Here is a 21,170-nt window from a genome sequence, read left to right as displayed (position 1 = left end):
GACCACAAGTGCAGAAAAAAATAGGGAAACCTATAGAATAGTGCAGGAAATTCCCTCCGACTCCAGTGATGAGTGTAGTGACAACAGCGATGATGAGTGGCTGCCAGAGAACACCAGAGATGAGGATGAGGGACAAGATGATGAGGGACAGGATGCAGAGAGACAGGATGATGAGGGACAGGATGCAGAGAGACAGGATGATGAGGGACAGGATGCAGAGAGACAGGATGATGAGGGACAGGATGATGAGGGACAGGATGCAGAGGGACAGGATGCAGAGGGACAGGATGCAGAGAGACAGGATGCAGAGAGACAGGATGCAGAGGGACAGGATGCAGAGAGACAGGATGCAGAGAGACAGGATGATGAGGGACAGGATGATGAGGGACAGGATGCAGAGAGACAGGATGCAGAGAGACAGGATGATGAGGGACAGGATGCAGAGGGACAGGATGCAGAGGGACAGGATGCAGAGAGACAGGATGCAGAGAGACAGGATGATGATGGAGGTCAGCGTGATGAGGGAGCTGTGGGAAATGTCCAGAGAAATCTTCGCAAAGTACCTGCCGGCACTCAAACCCGCAAATATGTCTGGAAACTCAAAGACATCGACTATGATAGAGATGTGCTCCCTTTTCAAGGAGTATGGAGAGTGAATGTTGAGGGAAGAGAACACGGAAAACGAAATACATCTGCATGCAGTGTGATGTGGCACTGTGCCCTGGATGCTTTGCCAATTTTCATGTAGCTTAGGACAGTTGCCTATAATAATAGTTTTAGAGACATTTTGAAACATTCATTTATGTTACATGTAGCTTTATACTGTTTTTTCTTATTTAGCTCTAAACAGTAAGGCTATAGAACAGGCGTACTCAACTAAATTTGTCCGCGGTCCAATTTTGGCAGATACCTGTGACACGAGGTCCGGTGCGGGCGGGGGTGGCGAACGTAACACTCGTGACGGAGTGTTTTTTCAATAGCCCTGAAATAAATGCTACGGTTTTGTTTTGGTCCGTATCCAGTTAATCAGGAATGAGATTGGGTCCGGACAGGACTGCGTTCGGGTCCGGATCCGGACCGCGGTCCGCCAGTTGAGTACCCCTGCTATAGAATGTTAAAGAATGTTAACAATGCTCATGAATTTATGATCAAATTAAATTTTATTCATTTTTCCATTACGTTTTTACAGTTGTATGTTGAGTGCTTAAGTGCATGTAGTCCACTGTAGTGGACATTTCTGTAACTTCCTGAAAAAATGAAATTTTTGGAAAAACTTTTATATTTGATTTTTTCATGCCCTATAAAGTATAAAAACACATTAAAAAAAAATCTTGACTCAGTATTTCATAATGCATGCATCAGAGTCTCTGCCATGTCATTAGTAGAGACGCACTTTTGTCACAATGTACTTTTGGAGCCCAGTGCAAAACATCACGAGAAACTTTATTGGTATATGCACAGTAAAGAAACGTGTTGCTCTGTACAACGAAATAGTAATCAAGGATAAAATAAGCATGCAACATTATGATAAGTATTCATAAATGGAAATGTAAACGAAACAGAAATATAAACTGCTAAGAAGTTTATGTACATACAGTCATTGTGCAGTAGCGAGCTACATTGCTTGTTGTCAGACTGGTATGAAAACCCAATAGACTCAGCACACTTACAAATTGTCTAAACACACTTGGCACTGCCACATAATCTCCTTTCTGCATTTGCCACATGTGAACCTTTTACAAAAACCACAACGCTTAGTGGCACGGTTACTCTTGCAGCCACACTTAACCTGGCACAATGCCCTTTTCCCTGTGTCAGGTGTGGGTTGTTGCTGCTGAAACTCTACCTTGGACACCTCCTTGGCTTCCATATGAGACTGTGCAAGTTCTGTTGCAAGCTTCACCAAGAACTCGGACCGTCTCTCTTTTACCCCAGTGCATGCTTGAAAAAGCACATGTGCATTCAGGCATGAAATGTCAATCATGTTATAAAACACAGCGACTGGCCAACGCCGTGTTCCTGAACGTACACTGTACTTTCGCACCATCTGGTCCATGACATCCACACCACATTTTAGGCTGTTGTAGTCTGTGATTGTGTTTGGCTTTTTTTTTCGGGTGTCTCCAATCTCCACCGTACTGTGCATGCTACTGAGGATGCAGACAGTCTTTTTCCGTCTGGGCGCGTAAACGGTCAGCGTGGCACCAGAGGTTGAAAACACCTGTGTACTAAATTCCTCACGGCCCAAATTCTTTTTGACAGAGTCTGGAAGCTCACGACGAATCTTGTTTACTGTGCCAAGGAGGGTGGTCTTCCGGCCCAGCAACTGCCTTGCTAGTGACAGTGAGGTGAAAAAATTGTCTGTGGTAACAGTTCTTCCTTGGTCCATAAATGGTTCCATAAGCTTCATCACCACATTTTCCGATAGTCTTTCCCCCACGGGACGACTGGAGTCTTTGCCAAGATATGGGATGATGTTGCATACATACTTGGATTTCAGGTCACATGCCACCCAGAACTTTATCCCAAACTTGTCGGGTTTTGTTGCAATGTACTGAAGAAAAGAGCAACGGGTCTTAGTTGGAAAAAGTTGCTCATCTATGGTGATATGCCTTCCTGGGTTGTAACAAGTGATGCAATTGGCAGCGAAAGACCCCCAAACATTAGAGATTGCAGCAAACCGGTCAGTTGCAGCTCGTTCACTGCGTGTGTACTTGTCGTCAAAGTGAAGGTGCTGCATGATGTCCTGGAAGCGGTTTCGAGACATAATCTTGGTGATTAAGGGCACTCCCAGTGTTGTAGACCATGAGTCATGCACCGCTGGAAGGCGCACAACACCTCGCAGGATGAGGATTGCAATGAACGCCTTTAGCTCAGCGAGGGACATGAACCAGTTTTCTTGCTGTGTCTGGCGTGCATGCTGGACAGTCCACCCCTGTATGATCCGAAGCATTTCAATAGAAACGAAACAGAGGAAACTCTGTAAGCGACTCGATTCTTTCCGTAGGGCAAACGCAGTTGGCTCTCCATTCGTGGTATTGCATTTACTTGGGCTTGGATGCACTCCATCATGTCTTCCGATCTGTTCTTCATGCCACACTGTGCCGTCTTTTGCAGTCTCTGTCAGCCGCCCGTGTGTCTCCACGCGACCCCTCTTTACTGGTGATGAAGTCTCCTCATCTACAGGACCATATGTTTGAGATTTGATTAGTGAAAGGTTGAAATAATGTGAAATTGACAAACATAATATTTGAAACATAGCCGGCGATTGGCGGGTTCACACACAAATAGGCATTCTGGCCTTAATGGGGCCATAAATAAATTAATGTGTGCACAAAAAGATTCAATTGAGGCACTAAAGGCCCAAAACGATCAAAATGTGTATTGGGAAATTGAGTCAGATCAAAGAACTAAATCACATGCTGAGATCAGCAGTGTGTGTGTGTGTGTGTATGGGGTCTTATGTATGTACTATTCAGTCAGTTCCAGTATTTGGCCAGTAAATGGAGCCCATGTAATACCATACTGATATTACAGTAATGAAATAAGACATTTTAGTGAAATAAAAGGTTCATTTCTGGTCAAGCAGTGCACCTTTTGTTATGAGATCTAATTGCAAAGTTATTTATCTCATTGATCTGACTCATACAAGACCCTTTATTTGTCTGTATTCTGCATAACAGGATTGCAGCATGAGTTTTTATGATTTCTTAGGTTTTTGGACAATGTAGCGACAGGCCAATTTGAACCAAACTTGGCATACCTGAAGGACCTCAGTCTATAAAAGGCTTTGAAATTGGGAGTTGATCAACATGTTTATATGAATTATAGCAATATAGGTCATATATGGCCTCAATGATATAATGGGAAAATGGACCCACCTGAAAATAAAAAAAAATCCAACAATTTTTAAAAATAGTTTACCTACAGTGTCTACAGATTATGCCCATGCCACTCTTGCCATCATTGGATCAAATTCCTAGGACTAGTTCGAAAAGTGCTATTTTCAAACAATTGATGAATGTGACAAAACTACGCCTTTTTTAATAGGACTTGTAATTGCAAAGTTGTCAGGTGGACTGCAAGGAATCAAAAGAATCAAGTTTCATTTTCCTAAGCAAAGATTTGGAAAAGTTATGCATGATTCACAAATAGTGCCACCTAGTGGCCAAATGTTTCAAAACTGCACAGTGTGACAGTCCTGAGATGTGTGTGAACCCTAAATTGCAAAAATAGGTTTCCCCACACTACGTGTGTGAACCCCAATTATAATTCCAAAACATCTCAAGTATGCCACCTTGGAAGTAATGTAGGATTGTTTGCCACAGCAATACGTGGCATATATATATATATTTTTTTTTATTTAAAAAAAATAAAAAATTGAAAACTCGCGGGTTTAGTGTTGACAGTGGGAGCAAACCTGGAACAACAAATCAGACATGGATTTAACGAGAGAAGGCAGTCCTGCCAAAAAAGCTAAGCATACGTGTAAGTACCTTGACGAATGGGACAGGGAATTTACTTTCCTAAAGAGGAGCATGAAGGGGCATAGCTACTCATTCTGTAAGATATGTAGCTGTGATTTTAGTGCCTCTCATGGGGGAAGGAACGATGTCCGTCAGCACGAACAATCTGCCAAGCACGAACGCGGGCTAAAGGCACAGAAATATGCCCAGGAGATGTCCCCGTTTGTATCTAGAAATACCACTAGAAAATTGAATTTTTTTATTCATTTGTAGTTCAAAACATAATTGGGGTGTTTATTCTTCACTTTTTGCCACTCCAAAGATGTTTTCGTCTCTCCTACAGCCTCGATTGCAGCTATATGTAAATAACCGATTATGCAAATTAGGCGATGACGTCATATACGTGAAACGTCCCGTATTTTTAAATACAAAACTTGACAGGTATGTTGCGGTGTGTGTGTGCGCGGTGGCGACGTGCGGTGTGTGTGTGTGTGTGTGAGGGGAGGGGGGGTGACGTGGTGATTATCTGCTGGTCATCCGCATCTTCATCCCCTCCCCTGTGAGGCCAGCTCTGATTGGCTCTTGCTCAGACTCATCATCAGTGCTGGACCCCAGGAAGTGGGCGGTAGGTCATTTCCTGCACTGCCATGGCTGACGTGATGGACAGTGTTGCCAAGAAGTCCTGCTGAACTCTGGTTAAGGTCAGAGATCAGAAAGTCATTTCAGGTGGTTGTGGCAAACCAGTTAATAGAAATTATATTTATATTTCCAGATATAATTACATAATGGTAAACCAGCAGAATTAATAAGTATTAGGGGTGGGCATAGATTAATTTTTTAAAATCTAGATTAAACTCACTGAAATCTTGAAATTAATCTAGATTAAAATTGCTCATTCAGAATATGTGTGCTACCCAAGTAATGACTAAAAGTCAGTCTTTGTTTTATTTATTTCTTGTAAAGTGTCCTTGAGTGTTGTGAAAGGCGCTTTTAAATAAAATGTATTATTATTATTATGATGTATACAATGCTAATATCGGAATTAATTTAATATACACAAAGAAGCGGTTTGCTGCGAGATATTGTTAGGTTTCTCATTAAATGGCTTCAATAATATCTAAGTATAATCATGCTCTGGAGCTCTGTTCACTGAATTCCAAACACATGTTCCCATGAAGCTCAGCCAATCAGAATGAGCGCTCCAGGTCCTTCACTAACTCCGCCCCTCACTGTCTCTGCTCTTTGCAGGAGCTGGAGGAGAGCTTCCACATTAGCAGGATGGAGCAGATCGCCTTTGAATTCAATGTGCTGGTGTCTCTAGAGATGGTCCTCTACCTGCCCGAGAGCAGGTCACAACGCACTACCACCTGAGCCTTCCAGTCCCAGCCAGCCCAGCCAGAACTGACGCCCCCTTTGAGTGGGTGTGGTTTTGCAGACCGGCCTCAGGGAGGACTTCAGCACAACACTAAGTGCTTGTGGGTTAAATTGAACATTTGTTCTTGCTTTTTGTGTTTGTTTTTGGGTCTTATGCGAGGGTAATTAAATGACAGTAATATTAGCTAAAGCAATTAAATCAACTCCAAACACTCAAATAATAAGAGAGATTTCCTTAAACCTCTCTTTAAACATTATCTGTAGAACCAGCCTGCGCACCACGGACTTGTGCTAACGGGCCACCCAATGGAGGATGGGTTCCCTTTTGAGTCTTGGTCCTCCCAAGGTTTCTTCCTAATCCCCACCACCATAGGGAGTTTTTCCTTGCCACTGTCGCCTTGGCTTGCTCATTAGGGATCTGGACCCATACGATTGTAAAGCTGCTTTGTGACGTGTTGTGAAAGCTATATAAATAAATTTGACTTTGACTATACAACAAAAATAACTTCTATGTTTAATTTACAGTAGAACTATAATCCACACACTTCTTTGATTGGTGTATTTTTAGGCACACTGAAACAGCATATATAATTTACTATAGCTATAAATTATTATACATCTAAGCATTCCTGCTTTTAACCTATTAATGGTGATTATGTGTATAATTTTATGCAATGTATGTTTTTTTTTTTTATAGTTTGTCACTTGTACTACATCACTGTCCCACTAGTGGGCAGTATTTGACAGGGAGCTGTGTTGAGACCAGAGACCGTATGTATATATATATATATATATATATACATATATATACATATACTCTCAGAGGGCCTAAAAATATTCTTAAAACATAAATATATATAATATAATTTATCCAATTTTATTTAATCCACTTACAGTTTGACAATCGACATCTAAACAATTAGAAAAACATAAGCAAATACATTACTCACCCGTGTCAATCCAGAATTAGACAGATGATGTAATGTGAATTATGGTGATTTATTTATTTATTTTTTCTCTAACCTTAAAATGATCCCTTTAAGGTCACGGGTCGGCAACCCGCGGCTCCGGAGCCGCATGCAGCTCTTTATCCCTGTGATGCAGCTCAGCTTTTGAATAGAATTAATGAGTATTTAATTAACGTATATTATTTTTGAGACTTTAAAAAATGTTCGGGTGGAATTTTACAAATGTCCGGTATTTACTTTCGCTTTGCTTGAGTGACATGTCATCGTCACTGAAATAAATTTCCAATTATTTTGCTTTTGTGGCTCCGAGTCAAAAAGGTTGCCGACCCCTGCTTTAGGTCATGCTAGTCTGTAAATATTGGCTGCAATGTTAAGGTACAGTGCAATATGATTAATTGTATAAAATGCTTTCACTTTTATATGTAAAATTGACACAACACAATACATTATGTATTTCTTAACTTTTACTGTATTTGTAAAAAAATTTAATGAATACAATAGTAATACAATTGACAGAATAAATTGAAATTGTTTTAATTGTTCATGAGTTCATGTCTTCATTATGATTTTCCATTGCTTGGTCATAGAGAGGTATTTTGGCATGTAAGTGTTAAAGAAAAACATGTCACACCTCCTTTTCACCTCTTCTAATACACTGCTATCTCTGTAAACTCGCTGCACAAAAATATCATCATGGGCACAGATAACTAAATCACACCACTGCATACCAGTAATCAATAATAACAATGGCTCTCCTTCAATTTGTGTAGGCCTTGTGCCACTTTGAGGAATTTGCAGTCTACATAGCTTTGTGCATTTGGGCACTTAATTTCAACAAGCCCAAATGATGGACGCTCAAGTGTGTCATACACAAGTCCATCAGGTGATGCACCCAGCCAAGATGCATCTGGATGAATCACTAGCCCACACTTGGTCAAGTTCAAGTTTTTCAGAACTGCATAGTCCTTTAAGGCCCCTGTTTCCATTTCAAGTCCTCTCTTCATGTGTGCTGTTTGTCGTGTCCCTCGGATTATCCTTTCTGCCAGGCTTTCTGCAGCACCTGGACCTCTAACGTGGCTCACCTCTCTGAAATGTGAGGCAGTCACTCTTTCTCTCCTAAGTGAATGCCACTCAGGTGTAGCACTTTGGGATCTTGTTGCCTCCTCAATAAGGTGTGATTGTGACAAGGTCACAGAAAGTGAGCTTAGGTGTAGCTGTTCTTGGTGTGTTGGCACAAATGAATATTCAGGTGGGCTTAGATGGTAACATTCTAGTGGCAGACTCGGGAATGGGGGTGCATCCTCATGTATGACAACACTGTCAGATGGAGGTGGTGGTTGTTGATAGGACAGTACACTGCCAACTTGTACCTTCCCAAAGATGGAGTCCACAAGTGGCTTGTCAGGCGAGATGTTCATTGTGCAGATGAGTGGAAGAGAATCTGCTTTGATTCCAGCGTAGACTGGTCCATGATTGAGGGTGGCCGGGTGTGGGAGCTCACCGCTGTAGCCCTTGAAAAGTGTACTTCTGAAATAAAAGAAGAGTGAATAACATTTATTTTTACACATTGTAATCTGTTCACCAGCACAACTGATTGTGAATCACATATCACATGTCATCTGAAGTACAACGAGGCTAAATTAAATCTTGAAGAGAACAGGGTCTTATCAGATGATCAAAAGCATTCTTTTTTTTTTACCACACACTGTAATCTGCCTATTAAATTTGGTACTACATACCTAACTCCACTGGCTGTAGTAGCACCTGGTTTTGGCTTTAGGACAACCATGGCATCCACGGGTCCAGGCTTCACCCCCTATTAATTTAAAAGATGGTGTTAGTAAAGTGACTGTGATACATTAACTAACATTAAATAATGAAATAAGACAAACCATTGTTGGTGATTTATGCCACTTCTGTTCTGTCTGTGTGCATGAAAGGACAGGAGGCACGACAGACATGCCAGATTCAGAATAATGAGCAGTCTGGAAAAGCAATGCAACCAAGTGTTTGCAGATTCCGCAACTAGCAACACAAGAGCAGTTGCTCTTAATGAGCACAACTGGCATTGAATCACGTAATGTCATCTGAAATACACAAGAGGCAATATTTAATATCTTGAAAAGAAGACTTCAGCAATGTCAATAGGCGCAATATCTGTCCCATCATGTTGGTAGTGGTGAATGTCACTTGTCTATTGTCTCATGTAACGTTTGTGCTGTTTTGCATCACTCTTAAAACACTTGGCTATACTGTCTTTCTATTCTACAGTGTTGTGCATGGTTCAATCTACTAGTTCACTGAGCAACTATAAACTAAATATATTTTAGATTTAAACTTCATTTTCACTCCAGATGAAATGCTTACACATAGGAGTGAAACAGGCCTACTTATATTTATATTATTTTGTTGTTTCCACCACCAACAACAGAACAGTGCAGGTTTTACTTCAACTGCTTCTTGAAGAGTGTTATCAGAATATGTTAATATGGTGTAAGTGTTGCAGCCATATGTTAATAAAGAAGTTAAGATGAAAGATTTGAAAGACAGATTGACAGATTTTAGAAAATGCAGTTTGAAGAATAGCTGAGGTGGACTATATTCTGCTTTTGAGTCATAGAGGTAGATAACAATAGCTCGAACTGTAAAATAAACTCCCATTTGTTTACTATAGGCAAAATAGACTGCTAATGATTCCCACTCAGCTACTCTGCATTTGGCTACCATTGTAAGCTTTGAAAACCAATGCCTATGGCTATCACAGCTTACGTGAAGTAAGAGCAAGGATAAAAGATTGAACTTGTGTTGAACTCACTTTTGAACTTGTTCAACAGAACTTTGAACGTGACACTGAACAGAACTCGTGTCATTTTAACCAGTCCAACTCTCAGCTGGTGTGGTGTATCTGTTTTCTTCATAGATCTGTAGCAGTGAGCCCTCACTGTTATCTCGTTAGCCTTACTTTTGCCTGATACTTCCATCAGAAATACAAACATGTTTTTAAAAGGCATTTCTAGTACTAGGACAGGTCGGTTCGTTACTAAAAACAACATCACTTCATTAGACTGCCACCTCAGGCTAGCTAGCTAACTAGCGTCGGCCACTTACCTTCAAAATTGCAGAGGTAGGATGAAACGTAGAACTTGAAACCCTTTTCAAGTTGACTCTGTGTCGTTGTACTTGATGCTCTGACAATACGACGCACATCGTTGACGGTAAACTTCGGGAACTCCAACAGGCACCTTGTGAATTTCATAGACTCGGCCATGACATCGACACTTCCGCATACCAACCGGAAATACGGTACCATCCTGACACCAACGAGGAAGTGGTGCGTGCACCTAGGCCAATCAGGGCAAAACCAGTTTCAAATGACAGCAAAATTGACCAATCATATCTTCCCTCTTAGTGGGCGGGCTTAACTGTATGATAATTTCTGCCCGCTGTGGCGACGCTAGCTGTCGTTAGCGTTATTATTTATTTATTATTTACTTTTTTGTACATATGCTACTCAACTTGTTTAACTCTGATTCCTTGTATTACCACTTGTGCCTTGTTTTTGTTTGTAAGCGATTATTGTAAATAAAGGTAAAAAAAAAAAAAAGGTTATTGTAGCAGCCTGGCTGAGTTGGTGTTTTGGTTAGAATAACAGGAAATTGTGATATCACGTGATACTCAACTTTGGAACGTTTGGTTTAGAATGTTTGGTTGGGAAGGTGGAATGTTTGGATTCAGTTTTGATGCTGAAAAGCTCAAAACAAGTCGCACGACATTTTGCTGAGAATTACAAACCTAAATAATCTAACAAATCTTTCTATTTTTTCTAGATCTTTCTCTCTTTCTATTCTTTCTATTTTTCAGGTGGAGAATGAGTTTTTACCCCAGGACAACTGACCAGCCAAGGCCTGGACAGGAACAGAACCACTTCAAAGACACACCAGGTTTTACCACTCATGGTGAGAAAAATACATTTTCATATACTGTACATCATTTTATACTTCTATGTAAGACAGTATATTAATTCTTATGAGTATGGATTTCCATAGGCTTATTCATAATAATTAAAAGTTAAATATACCCATTTATATAGTAGGTTTCTAAGGTTCAGAAAAATAACATGTTTATTTATTCTAGTGATGACTGTCAAGCTCTTTATTTCATGTGTGCAGGATAATGTAATTAATGGAGCATGGGTTATTTCTTTGATTTCTTTGACTCAGCACAATTTTCATAAATCCCACCATGTTACATATATGTATTAACATTGTCCATGTGGCCATGGAAAAAGCAAATAAAAATATTTTTTTTTAAAAAGAAACAGATTTCTAACATGACATCACATTCTTAAGCATTCTCCCCACATTCTAATGGCATCACATGGCACCATAGCCCTTGTTATAATCACTTGTTCATTGGGAAACACAAGGCATTTGAGCCTCACTGGGAGGCGTGCTGGGTTTCACTTTACCTGCTGTGGGATTTTCAGGTGTGCCCTACAACCCCCAAGCGACAGTGATCCACACGGATCCCTGTGGACCAGCACCCTTCCCTCACAGAAGGACGGCGGGACCCTCAGATGTCGGCCATGTTAACATCCCTGTAGAAGGACCACTCCACACTGGTACTGTGTAACACTGAAGATTACATGCGTATTCAACAAACCAAATAATCATGCATGATGAAGTAGAAAAAAACATTTATTACATTTGTTTGTAAGGACTGGCAGAGGTGCAGAACCATCAGCTTTCTGCACATGACCTGACCAGTAAAACATCAGTTTTATCAGAAAATATGACATCACATATTCTTCAACATTGTAATGAATTCACATGGCACTGTAGCCCTGTGATATGTTTGGTGTAGAGTAGAGCACTTTAGAGTGGGCACCTTGACGACCCACATACAGTGTGGGTGTACTGTGACACTCTTTATCTGCTAGGCGGTTGTGTTTAGTCTAAGGTGATAATGCTTCGAATCATTGTTATACCAGCATAGTATAATACTGATAATACATGTATATGGATTACAGATGTCATTTTTCACTATTTTAGTACACCCCCAAACAATCTAAACAAACCATTGTCATGCTGCTTTGCTGGTTTCTGATACCTCATCTGGACTGTCTAGCAGTGTCTAGCAGAGGCGAGATGTGCTAGCCATGAGCAGAGCTAGGAGGTACTGTAGTTTGGCTCTTCAGTATCTACCAGTATCAGAATTAAAATAATTCTGAATTGTGCCAAAATAATTAAATTAGTGCTGTCAATTCCAGGTGCCGCGATTAAAAGTCCTCACCAGGATTTTGCTCTGGCTTCCTGGATTGTGTTGATTCCACAAATTTTACCTGAATTGCTAATTAGAAAATCTAGCAAGCTTGAGCAAAATCCTGGTGAGGACTTTTAATCGCGGCACCTGGAATTAACAGCACTAAATTAAATTGAATCAAATTGTATTGAAATGTAAGATTTCATGATGCAATGAACTAAAAGAATCATAACTAAGCTAAACTAAAACTGGGTCACACATATACTGAAGCTCTGATAAATGTCTTCCTGCTTCTGGGCTCACGGATGCCCTGCTTTCAGTTATTCAGTACTACTTCATTGTGCTGCCATTACATGAATTGTAGCAAGATGCATATGAGAAGTTGCCGTTCTCGGTCCATCTTGCTTGAATCATATTTCAGTGGCACTTTCAGATAAAGAAACATGCAACGTAGTACTAAGGCACTGAGAAATGTTATGGTGAGGTAATTTCTGCTAATGTCCTTATTCGCCCATGCAGGTGAAGTTGGCTCCAGCAGGTGTTCTAAACTGCCTGTGCTCACTTCACGCACGAGAGTGACCAGGTCAGGACTGATGAGGCCTTCTCCGCCCACCATCACAATGTTGCCTCCACTCCCCAAACCTGCTGGCCGAGAGCCACTCCGTGCCTTCAGGCCTGCCAAAGGTGAGCTCACTCTTTTGCTCTCCTGGAAATGGCATCCAAACCATTTGTTGCAGCAACTACAACAAAAAAAGTAAAAAAAAAAAAAAAGTATTAAAAAAGCAAAAACTGCTTTGAAAGCCCTATAGGGGAGACCGGGTATGGTTGTAACATGGGGAGAGTTGTAACTCCATCAGTTCCACTGATCACGGATAAGATAGGAGTCATATGATCATTTCAGTATTTACCCAATTCCTCCCTGATCCCACATGGTGAATATCAAGGCTGTAAACAGGCACATGCCGATTCCATCGAGAAAAAACTGAATGTATTTCATGTTCCATTCTTTACTTTAGCTGTGATATGTTTGGTGTAGAGTAGAGCACTTTAGAGTGGGCACCTTGACAGCCCACATACAGTGACACTCGTTATCTGCTAGGCGGTTGTGTTTAGTCTAAGGCAGGGGTCTCCAACCTTTTTGAGACTGGGAGCTACTTCTTGGATACAAATTATTGCGGAGGGTTACCAGATTAGAACGCATCAATCGAACGAAAAGTTGGTTTGGGGGGGTGGGGGGGGGGGGGGTGGCGAGGCGAACGAAAGTTGCGTGTAATAATAATAGTAGCAAAAACATGACGTGGCGACTCATGACGTGGGTGACCCCTGGTTTATTCAATATTGACGGCAGCCTAACTTTTTGATTGACAGCTAATTGAGCAATAGCAAACGAGAGAGAGTGTGTTATAGTGAATATATGTACATGCCGTTACTTGACAACGCGTCCGCGGAGTGATACAGAGAACAAGAATACCGTGCTGTTATCACACATATCTGCAGGGTTAGAACACTTCTCAACCAGTCGGATTGTGAACTAACTGTTGTATAATTGGCGAATAATCATTTAGTGTTAGAAGGGGAGGGACAACTGTGAATTTTGATTGGACATGAATTTAAGTAGATTTCTCGATGGGACCAATTAGGTTTACAAATTTATATGTAATTCATTGGCCCTTTGGCGAGCTATTCGGAAAGGGGTGGCGAGCTACTGGTAGCTCGCGAGCGACGTGTTGGAGACCCCTGGTCTAAGGTTATAATGCTTCGAATCATTGTTATACCAGCATAGTATAATACTGATAATACATGTATATGGATTACAGATGTCATTTATCACTATTTTAGTACACCCCCAAACAATATAAACAAAACATTGTCATGCTGCTTTGCTGGCTTTTGATACCTCATCTGGACTGCTGCCAAAGCATATATCTATTAATCTTTGTAATCTATGTAACATGGCTTCTTTAAGTATTGGGTATCACCTGGCCAGCATTAAGCAGTGGTATGCAGCAGCAGTCTGTGTGATATAAGGAGTTTGTGCTTTGTACCTACTTCTGTTGGCAAGGACAATGTGAGCTTACAAGCAAGACTAGACTTGAATGTTTTATTGCAGTCAGTTGATTGTGCCAGCACCCTACTCCCCAGAATGCCAATCCCACATGCCAAAATATCCATTATCATAATCTATTATTATTTAAAATGCAGTATGATCTGCAGGTCTTAATTTCATATGCTGGTCTGAAGATTGAACGTGTCCTCTACAGTTCTGTCTGTGTTTCATGTCCAGGTTCAGTGGAGCCTCCCCAGCTCCACTCTCCAGGGTGGAGGAGAGAGAGAGTGGGGAGACTTCACGGGAGCGGCAGACATCTTCAACCCTTGCTCCCAGACATCTTCGAAGCAGCTAACCCCAGTGATGCTGGTAGAGGTGACTTATTGATGTTGGCTTTACTTTATATGTCATTGAAATACCTGTACAAAATGTAGAATTTATAATGTTGCATCATTTGTTTTGTGTTAAAATATTGCTAAATACGATATTTGGGAACAAGGAGATCAGTTAGTCAGAAACTTCACTCAGGTGTCAAGTGAGCGGAGCTAAACTCATGAGCATGGATGCCCTTTCCCACGCAGGTTTGCCCAAATCCAGCCGCTTGCTACCTGGGAACCCCCCCGGGTATTTCCTACTGCCCTCCTACCCTCTGGCCACTCTTCCGGGAGTGCAGCGAGATACAAGCCCTCGGCGCAGAGACCCGGGCCCGTGGAGGGACAGTACTGGTGAGTGCATGGCTACGTTGCTAAGAACGTGCTAGGCACACACAGTGAGGCATGGCTGGTTATTTGGGTGCCCGCTTAAGTTAAGTTGGTCTTGCACTAAGCTTGTCTTGCACTTGTTCCCACGTCAGTGGTAAATTGATGAGCAGATCTAATTTTGTGGTCATATATTCTATATGAATTTAATTTTAACCAACAAATGTGCATATACGTAGATCATTTATAGTCACCACTTGTCAAATGTACAAAATACTTAAATTCAAATTTGATGATCTTCATCTGACATGGTTTCACTCAGTAATGGAACAGTGTCTAGCAGAGGCGAGATGTGCTAGCCATTAGCAGAGCTAGGCTAATGTATCTACCAGTATCAGAATTAAAATAATTCTGAATTGTGCCAAAATAATTAAATTGAATCAAATTGTAAAACTGGGTCACACATATACTGAAGCTCTGATAAATGTCTTCCTGCTTCTGGGCTCACGGATGCCCTGCTTTCAGTTATTCAGTACTACTTCATTGTGCTGCCATTACATGAATTGTAGCAAGATGCATATGAGAAGTTGCCGTTCTCGGTCCATCTTGCTTGAATCATATTTCAGTGGCACTTTCAGATAAAGAAACATGCAACGTAGTACTAAGGCACTGAGAAATGTTATGGTGAGGTAATTTCTGCTAATGGCCTTATTCACCCATGCAGGTGAAGTTGGCTCCAGCAGGTGTTCCAAACTGCCTGTGCTCACTTCACGCACGAGAGGGACCTCGTCAGGACTGATGAGACCTTCTCCGCCCACCTCCCCAGTGGAAGCCCTGCAGGAGGAGAAGCCTGGCAGGAACCTCCACCTGGACCTCGCCCTCATACATGACCCAGATGAGGAGCCAGTGGACAAGGAGGAGGTCAGTAGGAACATATATCATGTTGTACATAGTTGGAGTATCTCAGTCTCATGCATTAGTTTAACTAGTAAGTAAGTAAGTTTATTTATAAAGCACATTTTTTATGACGGAGTCAACCAAAGTGCTGTATAGAGGCTAAAAAGTACAATATATGCCCAACTCATAAAGAAAAAACATGTAGAATTTTACATAGCATAAAACATTTAAAATACATACAAATACACCAACTGATTACACCAACTGATACAACATAACTGATAGATTTCTTTGGTTGCTGCCTGCAAATGTTACTCAAGTGTTGTACTTTCTGGATTTTAATGCATAAACACAGCATTGGTCCTAATATAAGCTGACAAACCTAACGTCTGTGTTTACATAATAAAGGCCCTGTAGCATCCCAGTATTAAATCTGACCATGCATGCGATATGCTTTGCTTAGGTGTCCAAATATGATGAGATGATGTTTCCTTCTGCTGATGCTACATTTGCGTTTATCTCAGTTGTTAAGGATATCAACATAGTCCTAGCACTATGAGAGGGAGCATTGTCTGGTTGAGAGTATCCATCTCACTTTGGGTATATGGTGGCTGTGAATAAATAAATTAACCTAGTTAAGATATGAAGAGTTTGGTTCCAAAACGCTATAAATCCATTTTGATCAATTTGAGTAAAAATGTGTTTTCTTTAAGTGGTAGGCTGAAAACCACAGTTTTTTGTTTCAAACTATCAAATACCATACTAAGGTTAAAAAAACACAAACAAATTAAATCAAGATTTTAATATTTAAAGATTTATTTAAAAAAAACAATTCATTTTTTCACAAAACGCAATAAATCCATGCCATGTTTTTTTCAAAATGTCTTATATATCCTTTGTCATTATTAGAAATTTTTTTTGACTGAAAATGTGCAAAATACAATAATAAATAACTGTAAATTGTACATCTTAATATAATAGTTTGACCATTGGGCCTAAAAACACAAATTCATATAATATATAAATTTATATTATTATAATATAATAACCCTGCTCCTAGCTTGGTTATGAACAACCCCCAGCAAACAGTGTTTGTACATGAGTCACAGAGCTAAATCTTTTCCACGTTTGATAATTTTGCGAGCTAAACGTGCGCACTTTAGCCAGTCCGTCTATTTCGCGGCGATGTAACGATTCTCGGTTAGGGGCTGGATAGTCTGCCGCTGATATTCTGCCGCCGACAGTGGGACTGGTCAGAACCTGGGCATTGATAAAATAAAATAAATATATCTCTTTTTCCAATAACTGCTATACGAACAGGCTCCTCTATATCATCAAAACCGTTCATTTTTGCGGACTTTGAGAGTGAAAAACGAGACATATTTTAACAAAGTAAGCTACATGAAATGCCGGGCGGCTCAACAGGTCGCGTGCTATGATGTTTACATTCCGTATCTGGTGGTGCACTGTGATTGGATGAGTGGAGATGTGGCGTACTGCGGGAAATCAGGATTGGCGATTGTTGCATTTTGGAAGGAAAGAGAGAAAGCAGGGCAGTATTACACGGCGGATGTGGCGTTTTGATAAAAATTGAATATTGGCTTTTCAAGAGTGGTCACATACCATTCTGATTCTAACTCTTTTTTTTTTTTAACTGCATTTATCGCGTTTCGGAACCAAACTCTTCATATATTCTGGCATCAAGGCATTGATATGTAGTTAATAATAATAGACCCAGTAAATGTCATTTACCTAACATACAGGGAGGATCCAGCTTTAAACTGGGCAAAATTTGTGTTTCTTTGGTCATTCAATACTTGTATAGTATTGTTGTATGTACTTGTACTTGACGGATATAGTGGGTATGGGCAGTTGCACTTGGGCTGACAGACTCTTTATTTTTCAGATGATGAACTCCCTGCGCCTCTTGCGTAAAAGAGTGGCTAAGAAGCGGGCTAAGGTGAATGCGAGTGGCAGAGAAGCAATGTTGCCTCCACTCACCAAACCTGCTGGCCGAGAGCCACTCCGTGCCTTCAGGCCTGCCAAAGGTGAGCTCACTCTTTTGCTCTCCTGGAAATGGCATCCAAACCATTTGTTGCAGCAACAACAACAAAAAAAGTAAAAGAAAAAAGTATTAAAAAAGTAAAAACTGCTTTGAAAGCCCTATACTACAAACAAAAAGCCCCTGCTGATCCTCTTGTACATTGCTATACCTGCACCCATTAACATTGTTTTTCTGCACCATGAAGAAACCACTATGAAACCAGAAGTTATATTTGAGATTTTTGATAGAGTATGTGTTAATATGTATTGTGCTTTTCAGGATCTCAAGTGCAAAGCACCAGGGCGTCCCCTGCTGACGACATGTCTGAAGGAGTAATTGGCAGAGGTTGGAATTGGTTTGCTGTTAACACTGCATTACACAACACAATGTTTTAAATCTAGTTCTCCATGTTGAATAATGTTTTGCTGTCTTCAGGCTGATTTGACCAAAGTTGAGCTGATAGCCCTAAAAGTCCTAGTCAGTTTGTTTGGGTTCTGGTAAAGTGTGAGTGTCTTTTGTTTTATGGTGCCTGTCATGCATTTATAGCAGTTAACACTTATTGGGACACTTGTAAAGCTGCTTTGTGACAACAACTGTTGTAAAAAGCGCTATATAAATACATTTTGATTGATTGATTGATTGGTATTCCTCTCTAGATGAACTCAAACCAGGAACTCCCCGGAAGGATCCCTACTCGCAGCAGACTTTACGGCCCTTCTCCAAACCAGACCTCGCTCTCGCTCAGAGCTTCAGTCTGCTTAGCTCTGATGACTGGTAAGTCACACCTGCAAAATTCTGAAGCATTTGGCTAGGGCAGGTTAAACAGCAAGTCATTTATGGTGTTCTGCATATATGGTAAGTATGCATGTATTTAGTGAAGTTTTTTCCTCTTTGTCCCTTTTCTTGTAGCATTTTTTCTTGCAGTAGCCGATGGTTACAGTGTGTGTCTATGTCCAATATCTTTATACAGGGAGAAGAAAATTGAAGGGTTGATGTTAATCCGTAGATTGGCTCAGCATCACTCTGATGTGCTTGGCAGCAGGCTTCATGAGGTCTGCATTGTTCTTATTCAAGAGGTAAGCCACTAGATTTGCTGACTGTGTATTGGTCTGAATTCTAAAATTGGCAGACACCATGAGCATGTACATATTACAGGTGATGTTGCTGACAAAGTCAAGTCAGAGTTAGCATAGCACTTTGAAATTCCTTTTTTATAAAAACATTTCTCATCTAATTGAAATTCAGATGGCATAGCTAACTGTAATTAGTGATTAAGGTATTTCCGCCTACATAACACATTGCAGTGGTGGATTATACTTATTACGATGGCGGTGGCAGTGTTGGATGTGGCTGAAACGAGCTGGAACGTTGTCTTTCCTGCAGGTGCTGCACCTGCGCTCTGCCGTGTCCCGCATGGCGGTGGTGTCCTTGAGGGAGTTGTACTCCAGCCTGCAGAAAGGGATGGACCAGGAAGTGGAGGCTACAGCTAAGGTCCTCCTCCACAAAGCAGCGGAGTCCAATGCCTTCATCAGGCAGGACGTGGACACAGCTCTGGACAGCATGGTGCAGAACTGCACCCCCATTCGGAGCATGAACGCCCTTCTCGCTGGAGGACTCTGGTCAGTTAGCCTGCAGTGAGCTTTAAACTGAGGCTTTCAGATAATTTTTACTTCTCCATTGTTCTTTCAAAATATTGCCCTGGCCTATATCAATCAGGGTGGCCGCGGGTCCTTAAAAAGTCTTAAATGGTATTAAGTTTAATTTTTGTCAAATAAGGCCTTGAAAAGTCTTATTTTGTCTTAAATTTTCAACCAAAATATCTTAAATTTGCGGAGCTAAATTTAGGGAGGAATAATTCCGTCAGCCATGTGTTGAAATTCGGGGGCGGATATCGGTAGATTCCAAATAAAATTAAATAAAATTCCAAATAAAATTAAAGCCAACTCGCAAGATCATACACGTTAAAATAAAGCACAAAAACTAATAATCAGTTAGTTTTTGTGCTTTATTTTAACGTGTATGTTCTTGCGAGTTGGTTTTAATTTTATTTGGAAAACAGTATTAAAAAGTCTTAAAATGTCTAAATTTTCACTTGGTCAAACCTGTAGACACCCTGTCAATATTTTTAGTTATTTATCCTCTTGTATATTCTTTTTATTGTGTTCCATCTCCGCTCTGCTGATCCAAACTGCCCTTCACACCACTTAAAGAATAGGCTAGTTAGCTAGCTCACAGAGGACATGCAAACATTTTCTGTTTAAAAATTACAGATGTACAATAACTGGTGCAAACTAAGCCATCAAATAGAATATGATCATTTGGTTGTGCACTTAGATCATACATAAGGGTATTAAGTTTCTTTTTAGAAGCTAAAAGTTGTACTGTATACATTGATTGGATGGATTAATAGTTATTACCTTCTTTTTTTGAATGCCCTAATTGTTTTCCTTCTGTTTTCCTCAAAAGTCATCTGAATGCTGCAGTAAGAAAGTGTACTGCTCGGCACTTGGCTACTTTGGTAGAGAAGATTGGTGCAGAGCGAATTATTCCTGCAGTCTCCAAGTTGGCACAGGACTCTTCCCAAGAAACCAGGTTAGTACTGGGATCAGAACGAGGATTCTACAAGGCTTATTCAGTTTCCCAGATAGTAATAAATGGTCGGTATGCTGTGAGTCACGGGTCTCTCACTCACGGTTCTCTCCTGTTTTGGGGTCTGTTCTTCGTCTCAGGCGCTTGGGCCGGCGTATGCTGCTGTTCCTGTCCTCCCACCATGATTTTGATAAGATGGTGGAAAAGTACATCCCTGCCAAAGACCTGGCAACCATCAGGGACACTGTCCACACTCTGAAATCCAAGGTAGCGATTCATGTTTGGATACATGATGAGGATTTTTTATCCCATTCAGCCACTATGCCCCATGTTTACTCACTAAACAAAGCTTATTCACAAAACTTTTAGGTGAAACAGACTGCAATTAAAAAAAACCATCTAAACTGTGATGGTAGACATATATTGTAAACAAATAATAAAGTACAGGGCAGTGCGTGGCACCACACATTGTATTTACAGTAAGGCATGCACAGTGTAGTCCCAGACCCAGTAGTTAAAGGACAGAGCATAGTTCAAAATGAACCGGCTTGAAACCTTTGGGATAGAATCAAAGTATGAAGCAATATGTGGACTTCAATATCATCACTCCATGTTTTGTGGTGATTTGTACGTGTGTATTCCCAGGAGAGGACAAAGTTGTCTAGGATTCCAAGATACAAGATGTGTCTCCCTCGTCTGGAGCAGCAAGAAGCTCCAGCCGCACAGGTGGAGCATCAGAACACGCAGCGAATGAAGCGCAGCCTTAGGCACACGGTGAGGGACGTGAGCCCAGACGACGCGGCACCTCTGAAAGGTAACGGCTGA

General features: G+C 40.9%; 2 protein-coding genes across 2 annotated transcripts in view; one reads left to right on the top strand and one right to left on the bottom strand.

Annotated features, from left to right (window-relative positions):
- Nucleotides 1–21,170, top strand: part of LOC143485361 (uncharacterized) — a 207,038-nt gene that overhangs the window by 180,238 nt on the left and 5,630 nt on the right. The window contains exons 35-38 of the mRNA XM_076984757.1: nucleotides 19,140–19,375; nucleotides 20,223–20,348; nucleotides 20,486–20,612; nucleotides 20,991–21,159. Of these exons, the coding sequence (XP_076840872.1) occupies nucleotides 19,140–19,375; nucleotides 20,223–20,348; nucleotides 20,486–20,612; nucleotides 20,991–21,159 (658 nt within the window). The remainder of the gene's footprint in view (nucleotides 1–19,139; nucleotides 19,376–20,222; nucleotides 20,349–20,485; nucleotides 20,613–20,990; nucleotides 21,160–21,170) is intronic.
- LOC143485364 (uncharacterized) lies at nucleotides 7,026–18,778 on the bottom strand. Its single transcript, XM_076984760.1, has 6 exons — nucleotides 17,714–18,778; nucleotides 12,633–12,810; nucleotides 11,277–11,405; nucleotides 9,917–10,149; nucleotides 8,548–8,624; nucleotides 7,026–8,335 (listed from the first exon to the last, which is right to left on the bottom strand). The coding sequence occupies exons 4-6, from the start codon at nucleotides 10,013–10,015 to the stop codon at nucleotides 7,543–7,545; spliced, it is 969 nt and encodes a 322-aa protein (XP_076840875.1). The 5' UTR covers nucleotides 10,016–10,149; nucleotides 11,277–11,405; nucleotides 12,633–12,810; nucleotides 17,714–18,778; the 3' UTR covers nucleotides 7,026–7,542.

Source organism: Brachyhypopomus gauderio, unplaced genomic scaffold, assembly GCF_052324685.1.
Source record: "Brachyhypopomus gauderio isolate BG-103 unplaced genomic scaffold, BGAUD_0.2 sc34, whole genome shotgun sequence".
NCBI lineage: Eukaryota > Metazoa > Chordata > Actinopteri > Gymnotiformes > Hypopomidae > Brachyhypopomus > Brachyhypopomus gauderio.
Note: the sequence above shows the minus strand (reverse complement) of the source record. Positions and strands in the feature narration are given on the sequence as shown.

What these genes read in the sequence shown, in the direction of transcription:
- LOC143485364 (XM_076984760.1), bottom strand. Translation starts at nt 10,015, where the DNA reads ATGTGCGTCGTATTGTCAGAGCATCAAGTACAACGACACAGAGTCAAC. An exon ending in CTACCTCTGCAATTTTGAAG is followed by an intron (nt 8,625 to 9,916) that starts GTAAGTGGCCGA and finishes TTAAATTAATAG; the next exon opens with GGGGTGAAGCCTGGACCCGT. An exon ending in ACTACAGCCAGTGGAGTTAG is followed by an intron (nt 8,336 to 8,547) that starts GTATGTAGTACC and finishes CTTTTATTTCAG; the next exon opens with AAGTACACTTTTCAAGGGCT.